The sequence below is a fragment of the Ictalurus furcatus genome, chromosome 13, assembly GCF_023375685.1.
Source record: "Ictalurus furcatus strain D&B chromosome 13, Billie_1.0, whole genome shotgun sequence".
Classification (NCBI taxonomy): Eukaryota; Metazoa; Chordata; class Actinopteri; order Siluriformes; family Ictaluridae; genus Ictalurus; species Ictalurus furcatus.
The window spans coordinates 27,421,780-27,431,779 of record NC_071267.1 but is presented as its reverse complement, the minus strand read 5'-3'; the positions used below and the strand labels follow the sequence as shown (position 1 = coordinate 27,431,779).

General features: G+C 36.6%; 2 protein-coding genes across 5 annotated transcripts in view; one reads left to right on the top strand and one right to left on the bottom strand.

The window, feature by feature from the left end:
* Window positions 1–529, bottom strand: part of oat (ornithine aminotransferase) — a 20,745-nt gene extending 20,216 nt beyond the window's left edge. Inside the window, exon 1 of the mRNA XM_053639208.1 lies at window positions 1–529. This exon is cut by the window's left edge and continues 220 nt beyond it. The gene's annotated coding sequence lies outside the window, so the exon portion shown is untranslated.
* lhpp (phospholysine phosphohistidine inorganic pyrophosphate phosphatase) overlaps window positions 1–10,000 on the top strand; it is a 39,276-nt gene that overhangs the window by 1,942 nt on the left and 27,334 nt on the right. For 2 of the 4 annotated variants that reach the window (XM_053639211.1, XM_053639213.1), the window contains exons 2-6: window positions 3,919–4,106; window positions 4,277–4,430; window positions 4,558–4,621; window positions 5,728–5,820; window positions 6,219–6,310. In XM_053639211.1, the coding sequence (XP_053495186.1) occupies window positions 3,919–4,106; window positions 4,277–4,430; window positions 4,558–4,621; window positions 5,728–5,820; window positions 6,219–6,310 (591 nt within the window). The remainder of the gene's footprint in view (window positions 1–3,918; window positions 4,107–4,276; window positions 4,431–4,557; window positions 4,622–5,727; window positions 5,821–6,218; window positions 6,311–10,000) is intronic. The other 2 variants (XM_053639214.1, XM_053639212.1) reach the window with 1 other exon arrangement.

The following is a 10,000-nucleotide window of genomic DNA, read 5'->3' as shown; positions in this document are numbered from 1 at the left end:
TCACGAATTTAGAGTTAGAATTTTATGAAGTCATAGTGTATTGCTGTGTGTATGGAAGGGAGTCATTGATTTAGAATTAGAATTTTATGAAGTCATAGTGTATTGCTGTGTGTATGGAAGGGAGTCATTGATTTAGAATTAGAATTTTATGAAGTCATAGTGTATTGCTGTCTCTGTGGAAGGGATTCAATGATATAAGAAATGCGTGTATTACATTGAGAGAAGTATTACATGGGGCGATTTCTTATAAGAAGTTCCAGGAACTTCGCCTCTGCGACGGCAGAGAGATTGGTGTTTCTTAGATCACAGCTTCAAAACTAAGATAAATTCAGATGGGTATATGTATAGAGAGAGATAATACCGGTAAAAATATTTGCTAACGGAACGAGTCCGGTTCGAGCAATAAATAAGTAAAGAGAGTAGGGCTAAAACTAACGATTTTATTCATAATCGATTAGTTGGCCGATTTTTTATGGATGCACAAAAAGCACTGAATTAAACTCCAGTCCTAAATGAATAATAAAAACTCACTTTCACTGCACCTTGTGGTTTCTGTTCCTCGCTGTCTTTAGACATATTATTTTACTTGTTTACTTTTGATCATAATGTTTAAATTAGACATTACAGGTCTTACTCGCGCTACACTCTGTATCAGCGCGTCTACACTGCGCGTGATCAGCAACGCGGCCTCGCTGCTAACACGTCACTTCCGTTATAATAAACGACAGAAGTTACACTGCAAGCGAGCAAATACAGCATATAATCACAATAAACTTAAATTAAACTAAACCTTTTAAGGAACTCGCACCAGTTTCCCCTGACCCTTACACACAGTGGAGCATTTTGGATATAAACATAACTTTGTGCTCGTGCAGCACTGTTTGATCTCCGCGGTGTTTAATATAAAATGCTCCCTGCCTTTGCGGACTTTCTTCCTCAGTCACGTGACGATTTCTCCTCCGTCTGATGGAGACTGAGGTCATTTTGTGAATAAAAGGTAACGCTGACAGAAAGTAAACTGAAGAAAGTCATTGTCGGTGACTCGGGTGTCTGCTAATGCTAGCGTGCGTATGACGTCATGCGCCTAGGAAGCGGCTTATACTTCCGGTTAGTAAAATAAACGCTAGTGTTATATTTGAGATGAGATCACCTTTCTAAAATCCACACTCTAGACGGTAGAGGACACTGTGCATAGTGTAAGTGTACAGCACTTCATTTGGGACACAACTTTAGTATTTACTCTCCGAAGCGTGTTTTCTGAACAGAAGTGACGTAATGAGTAAATCTCCCGCGTGCCACGCAGACCAACTAATCCTTAAGATTAGTTGACAACAATTTTCATAATCGATTATTATCCATTTTATCCATTAGTTGTTGCAGCTCTAAAAGAGAGTAGGCGAGAGGCGCAGCATTTTTGCGGCAGGTTATCATCAAGTGGCATGCCCCATTGACTCATTCCATCACATCAGCGGTACATGATACATTCTGCAAATTTAACGCACAAGTAAATTTTACCGAGATAAAAAAAAATAAATAATAATAATAAAAAATAGAAATTGTTTTTAAAAAAAGAAGGGAAGAGAAAACTGTAAGTCCTACCAAATTGCTGTATGTGGACTCGCCCTCACAGGTAAACTCTTATACATTCTTAAGGTTTGCGCTATTGAACCTATAGGTTATATGATTAATTGCGGACAACTCATCTTTGGGAACTCGGTTTGTTAGAGAAACAGAGCTCTGTGTTTATCAGTGGTCCATGCATAACAAGCTTACAGCCTGTGCTCGCCTGATGGCGTCAGCACATGATAAGATGAAGGACAACTGTGTTGATTTTATGCTGTCCTCTGCACTCCACTGCACAGCGCAAGTGTATGAAGGAAGAGACTTCAATTTTGAGAAAGAATGGTTTATGGATACCTCAGAAAGTGAAGAGCTGTACCTATATTGGTGTGACCAATTTTGTGCATATTCAGTCAAATTGAGTGACACGCAGTTGCGTGTATTTTTTGCCCCAGAAGCAGCGCCTCACGTCTCATTAGCCAGAATAAAGAACAAACAGTAGAAACGTGGGGACCATGGGTCAGATTATGTGAGAGTGAAAGATTTACAGATTGGGAACATGAACTCACCTTCAACATGTGGTACAGCCCGACGCTGGGAGTTTATAAAACATTCAAGTCCCAAATCTGACTTTAGGCCCAGACAATTTCAATACCCTCTGAAATCAGAAGCTATTGAGGGAATTAGACCAGATTTCAACTCATTACTGAACGCAGGGGTTATTGTTCCCTGTCCTGATTCGTCAGTGCGCACTCCAATATTTCCAGTGAGAGGAGCAAAAAAAAAAACAACCAAAAACCCCAATAACATAATGAATGGAGATTTGTAGAAGATTTGTAAGCGGTCTTGGGTCATGACATTTTTGCAAAGGGAAAGAATCTCTCCGCTGAAAGAGTATCCGCAATCCAGAAGATTCCCAAGCCTCGCACAAAGAAACAAGTTCTCTCTATCCTAGGTATGTGTTTGTATCGCAGAACTTTCATTCTAAACTATACTATTCTAGAAGCACCGCTCAGAGAGATGGCATATGCGACAGGTTGGACAGCTCATTCTCAGGTAAGATGGATAGAGTCACTGCAGAGTTTCCCGTGTGAGAAAGCTGTGGTGGCATCCAGAGACCTGGTAGGTTACTCAGAACTGATCCTCTTAGTTCCACATGAGGTGTTGTTACTCCTACTTGAGCAGAAAACCTCACACCTTTCCACCCAATGGTGGCAGTACCATAACACTATACTACTAGACATGCCGAATGTCACTCTAAAACCATGTACTGTCCGTAACCCTGCTACTCTTCTTCCAACGGAGGGAGACTGAAAACCACATGACTGTGCTGTACTGACTAATGAACTCTGCTCCTCTAGAGTCGACCTGAAGGATGTTCCATTGGAACACCCAGATCTGATCCTCTTTGTGGACGGATCTGCGTCACGTGACCCAGAGACAGGTAAAAATCGAGTGGGCTATGCAGTGGTGACCGCACACGAGACGGTCTGTCAGGAAGTCTCCCCTCATACCTGTCAGCACAAATAGCTGAACTGTACGCCCTCATAGAGGCATGAAGACCTGCTGAGGGACAGTCAGTAAATATCTACACAGACCGTAGATATGTCTTTGGGGGTAGTACATGATTTTGGAACAATTTGGAAACACAGGAACTTCCTGACGAGTTCAGGAACACACACAGCCCACCACAAACGAGTCTCTGAGCTGCTGGACGCAGTCCTACTCCCCAAAACTACTGCAGTATGCAAATGTGATGCACACACTAACAAATTAGACCCTGTTTTCGTAGGAAACGCTCGAGCGGGCAGTGCAGCAAAGCAAGCAGCTGCATGTATGGTCCCAAAACTAAAAAAAAAATGAATCACTCCTTCTTTACAGCTGTCAGACCTCCAAGCACGAGCTACGCCAGAGGAAAAGGCTGTGTGGCATAAAGCGGGTTGTTCCGTCATTAACGGTGTGTGGCGAGGCCCACAAGGCCGCCCTTGCCTCAGTATTCGGAGGAGGTTGTGATTTTTCAAAATGACCGCAGATTCACTGCAGATCCGGGCCGACACGCGTCACGTGACGTCAGCCGAAGCCCTCTCCGATTCACTTGTGTCGAACACGTCTACAGCTGAAAAGGTCTCGTCTACCAACAAACATCACTGCGAAAGACAATTTCCTGCGATTGCGATTTCACCAATTCGAGTACCTGCAAAAAGAACTTAAAAAAAAAAAAGGCGCAAAAAAACTCCGCAAATTTTGAGAACGAAAAAAAGAGGCAGCAAAAAATTTTTGGCCGCAACGATCACAAAAAAAAATGGATTAATTTGAAATCGTATTAGTGTACTGAACGTTGTGTGGTGTGTCCCGCAGGTTAAAATCCTCGGACCTGCAGCTACGTTTCTGCACGAATGAGACGCAGGCCACGCGGGAGAAGTTCGTAGCCAAGCTGCAGCGTATGGGCTTCGACATCGACGTCAGAGAGGTGTTCTCCCCCGCTCCGGCTGTCGTGTCCGTCCTGAAGGAGCGCTGCCTCCGACCCCACCTGCTGGTGCATGATGGTACAACGTTTACAGTACATCTCTCACACACGCACACACACACACACACACACACACACACTCATCACTGGCAGGCGTCAGCCTCTCATTTCTAGCTGCCTTGACTACTATAACTTTCAGACTCTGTATGCACGTGTGTGTGTGTGTGTGTGTGCGTTACCTTCCTTCAGATCTGCTACCAGAGTTCGACGGAGTGGATAAATCCGATCCGAACTGTGTGGTGATCGGCGACGCTGCTGATAATTTCTCTTACCAGAACATGAACGCTGCATTTCACGTCCTCATCTCACTGGATAAACCGCTGCTGTTCTCCATGGGCAGAGGGTAAAGATGATCTCACACACACACACACACACACACACACACAAAGTGTACTTTATTTTACTTTATTTCATATCAGTGTAAGGACAGAACATTCCGGTGCTTTCCTGACTGTATGTCTGTGCTCTAGACGTTATTATAAGGAGACAGACGGCCTGAAGCTGGATGTTGGAGTGTATATGAAAGCTCTGGAGGTGAATATCACTGTGTGTGTGTGTGTGTGTGTGTGTGTGTGTGTGAAGTGTAAAGACGTTCGATTCATAAAATCTTGCACTGAAGCTATGAGGCTAATGTAAAAAATATATAAAAACATAAAATGTGCATGAAAAACCCCACGTTCCCTCTCCTTCTGTATTTACTTTTTCGCTGGGGAGAGGCGGAGCTTAACCTGCCTTTCATCTAGCTGTGAGTGCAGACCAGTGTTGCCAACTTAGCGACTTTTCAGACCCCTTTAGGCGCAGAGCGACAAATCTAGCGACTTTTTTGGACAAACCTTAGCGACTTTCCAAATATCACCAGTTCTGTCCTGAAAGCGTGAGCTCTCGCTTTCCCGCTGCACTCGCACCTCTCTCTGCGCCTGCTCTGTCCAGTGAGAGGCCGAGAGCCGGAGATTTAACAACGTCCTGGATAACGAGACACGCCCTCCGTCCAGATTTGCATAATTCGTACGCGACTGTTTTTAGAACGCAACACGAATGGAATGCAGCATGTTTTACATGTAAAATAGTCCACATTATTACAGCCTAGTTCTCTTGTTCAGAGTAATTATAGTGTTCAGAAACATTTTATTTCATAAATCTTCCATACCTGTCCATTATATAGTTTTATAAAAGTCATGTTATATTTTTAAAAATCATAAAAGTTATGAAAAGTAATTAAAAAAGTACAAAAACACAAAAGAAAAAAAATCTATGTACGTATATGTATATATAATAAAATAGATAGATAGATTTTATATAGAATAGATGATCATTATACCTGGTCTCCTCCAATATTGGGGAGATGATAATGATAGGGGAGGCATGGGGGGCTTTAGTTACAAAAGGTCGAGAACCTCTGGCTTAAGTGATTTGGATGCAGTGATACAGATTCTGTGATTCAGAATCACTGAATCAACTTCAGTGTTTTGGATTTAGTGATTCATCTGGAGTGGTTTGGCTTCAGTGACTCAGATGCAGTGATTCAGATTCAGTTATTTGGATTTAATGATTTGAAATCTTTTTCGATATTTTCAAGCAAGAGATAAGACTTTTTTTGCTCTGTGTGTGTGTGTGTATGTGTCTTTGTTTGTTTTTTGCAGTATGCGTGTGATTTGGAAGCAGAGGTGGTGGGCAAACCTGCACCCATGTTCTTCCAGAGTGTTCTCAATGACATGGGCATCCAACCGCACGAAGTGAGACACACACAAATGCGCACACATACACACACACACACTCTCTCTCTCTCTCTCTTTAAGAGCCTAAGGCTAACTCTGAAAGAGTTGCTGTTTGGAATTTGCCAAAACACCTGTTGGAGCATGAGTGAAGCATGATGGTGGTGGCATCATGCTGAGCATCACCCTTGGTCTCTCAGTTACTTCTCTAATTATTACCCTCTAATTTTCTTACCCAGTTACTGACATTTGGTGGACGTCCTCAGTGGCCGCTACAGGTCATTTTGTAGTTGTTTAATTACTGACTGCAGCACAAAATATTGGCACCCCTCATCCTTGTCCATTGATGAGTTTATAAATGAATCTCACTCAACCCCTTTCTCTCTCTCTCTCTCTCTCTCTCTCTCTCTCTCTCGCAGGCGCTGATGATCGGTGATGATCTGGTGAATGATGTTGGAGGAGCTCAGCGGTGTGGTATGAAGGGTCTTCAGGTCCGGACGGGTAAATACAGGTGCGTACACTTCCTGTACATCAAACCCACACCTCGTATGTTTTAAATGATATACAGATGCATCTAAAAAAAAAAAATGATATCGTGGAAAAGTTCACTTTTTTCCATAATTTAATTCAAAAAGTGGAACTTTGATATATTCTAGATTCATTACACATAAAGTGAAATATTTCAAGCCTTTTTTTTTGTTTTAATCTCGATGATTACAGCTCACGGAAATCAAAAATCCAGTATCTCAAAATATTAGAATGAAGAATTTATAGTACAGAAATGTCGACCTTTTGAAAAGTATGTTAATCTATGCACTCGATACTCTGTCAGGGCTTTAATCCTTTTGCAGGAATTACTGCATCAAGGACTTCATCTCACTAAGTATTTTTAGCACCGTTCCACATTGAATAAATATTTAGAATGAGCCATTTTCAAGCTGAATAGAACAGTTTGGCAGCTAATCAGCGAGGTCTTAATGACCCGAGTCATGTGGAACGCACAGGAAGTGTTGTAGTTAACACTAGGGGGCACCACAGGGCAAAGTTTAATGTATTCTACACTAGGGGGCGTCATAGGACAGCGTTTATTGTATTTAACACTAGGGGGCGCCACAGGACACAGTTTAATCTGGTGCAGGAACCGGTAGGGAGGATAGAGATGAGTGTGCTCTCTGTTTTACTGTAAACACAGGACCATGTGGTGAGAAAGAGAAGAGAAAGAGAACAACAGCTAAATGAAAAACCACCATTGTGTCACCGTGCGTGTGTGTGTGCGTGTGTGAAGAAACGTTTGTATCCTACTGGTAATTTAATTTTTAAATATAATTTATTTCATTGAACTTTTAAGCCAAACTCATGTGCCATGTGCTGTTCTGAATAGAAGAAAACATAGTAATTAAAAAAAGAAAGTAAGTAGAGAGAGAGAGAGAGAGGAGTGTGGGGAAAAGAAGGAGGACAGAGAGAGAGAGGTGTGAGCACGAGAAAGGAAAAGATGAATGAACGAATGAAAGTGTGATAGAAAGATGAGAGAATGGACTTAAGAGGAGAAAGAAAGAATGAAAGGAATAACGAAGAGAGGAGAGATAGTGTGTGTAAAAGAGTGTGTGTTTGTGTAAGAGTGTGTCTATGTAAGAGTGTAAGTGTATGTGTGTGTGTAAATGTGTGTGTGTGAGAGTGTAAATGTGTTTGTGTAAGTGTGTGTGTGTGTGAGAGAGAGAGTGTAAATGTGTTTGTGTAAGTGTGTGTGTGTGTGAGAGAGAGAGTGTAAATGTGTTTGTGTAAGTGTGTGTGTGTGTGAGAGAGAGAGTGTAAATGTGTTTGTGTAAGTGTGTGTGTGTGTGTGTGAGAGAGAGAGTGTAAATGTGTGTGTGTGTATTTTTTTGTTAGTTTCTTGGAAAGTTACGTTCAATACATTAATAATTTAGTTCCGTATATTTGTGGCATTTAATAAAAGAATATCAAATAAAGGAATATTAAATAAAGGAATATTAAATAAAGGAATATTAAATAAAAGAATATTAAATAAAAGAATATTAAATAAAGGAATATTAAATAAAGGAATATTAAATAAAAGAATATTAAATAAAGGAATATTAAATAAAGGAATATTAAATAAAGGAATATTAAATAAAAGAATATTAAATAAAGGAATATTAAATAAAGGAATATTAAATAAAGGAATATTAAATAAAAGAATATTAAATAAAGGAATATTAAATAAAAGAATATTAAATAAAGGAATATTAAATAAAAGAATATTAAATAAAGGAATATTAAATAAAAGAATATTAAATAAAAGTATATTAAATAAAAGAATATTAAATAAAGGAATATTAAATAAAAGAATATTAAATAAAGGAATATTAAATAAAAGAATATTAAATAAAGGAATATTAAATAAAAGAATATTAAATAAAAGAATATTAAATAAAGGAATATTAAATAAAGGAATATTAAATAAAGGAATATTAAATAAAAGAATATTAAATAAAGGAATATTAAATAAAGGAATATTAAATAAAGGAATATTAAATAAAAGTATATTAAATAAAGGAATATTAAATAAAAGAATATTAAATAAAAGAATATTAAATGAAGGAATATTAAATAAAAGAATATTAAATTAAGGAATATTAAATAAAATAATATTAAATAAAAGAATATTAAATAAAGGAATATTAAATAAAATAATATTAAATAAAAGAATATTAAATAAAGGAATATTAAATAAAGGAATATTAAATAAAAGAATATTAAATAAAGGAATATTAAATAAAGGAATATTAAATAAAAGAATATTAAATAAAGGAATATTAAATAAAGGAATATTAAATAAAAGAATATTAAATAAAGGAATATTAAATAAAAGAATATTAAATAAAGGAATATTAAATAAAAGAATATTAAATAAAGGAATATTAAATAAAAGAATATTAAATAAAAGTATATTAAATAAAAGAATATTAAATAAAGGAATATTAAATAAAAGAATATTAAATAAAGGAATATTAAATAAAAGAATATTAAATAAAGGAATATTAAATAAAATAATATTAAATAAAAGAATATTAAATAAAGGAATATTAAATAAAGGAATATTAAATAAAGGAATATTAAATAAAAGAATATTAAATAAAGGAATATTAAATAAAGGAATATTAAATAAAGGAATATTAAATAAAAGTATATTAAATAAAGGAATATTAAATAAAAGAATATTAAATAAAAGAATATTAAATGAAGGAATATTAAATAAAAGAATATTAAATTAAGGAATATTAAATAAAATAATATTAAATAAAAGAATATTAAATAAAGGAATATTAAATAAAATAATATTAAATAAAAGAATATTAAATAAAGGAATATTAAATAAAAGAATATTAAATAAAAGAATATTAAATGAAGGAATATTAAATAAAAGTATATTAAATAAAAGAATATTAAATAAAAGAATATTAAATAAAGGAATATTAAATGAAGGAATATTAAATAAAAGTATATTAAATAAAAGAATATTAAATAAAAGAATATTAAATAAAGGAATATTAAATAAAAAACAAAACATCTCAAGACAAATCCAGAATTCGACAAATAAAACTTCTATCTTTTTATATTTTGTTTTTTTCTCAATTTGTTTGTTTTTTATTTTCTTTCTGTAAAGAACACATACACACTCACGCATACACATACACACACACTCTCTCGCTCTCTCTGAAAAAATTCTCCAAAAAGTTGACAATGGACAGATTCAGAGAATGATGTAACCGATTCTGAGGATGCATGTGATACTGACTCAAGAACCACTGTGTGTGTGTGTGTGTGTGTGTATATGTGTGTGTGTGTGGTCAAGCTGTCCTTTGTTCTCCACTTTGGCGCCTTTCAGCGCTGCACACAGCACATTACCCTCTGCCCCCGAGCCGCACGGCGCTGAGCTGGTAGCTGTGAGCTTTAATCACCTGTTAGCTTTGAATAAATGTACTTTCTCCTCATTATTCATAATCACAAAGTGTTGTAAACATCTTCTGGCTGAAAAAAGAGGGATTTCAATCTGGCAACCCGGGCTAGAGTGGAGACCCTGGACATTTCATTTCATCTTTATATATCATTTATTTCCTTTAACTTTTAGGCCTAACTCAGGTGTCATGTGCTGTTCTGAATGAAAGAAAAAGTAGTAATTAAAAAAAGAAAGACGGTTCAG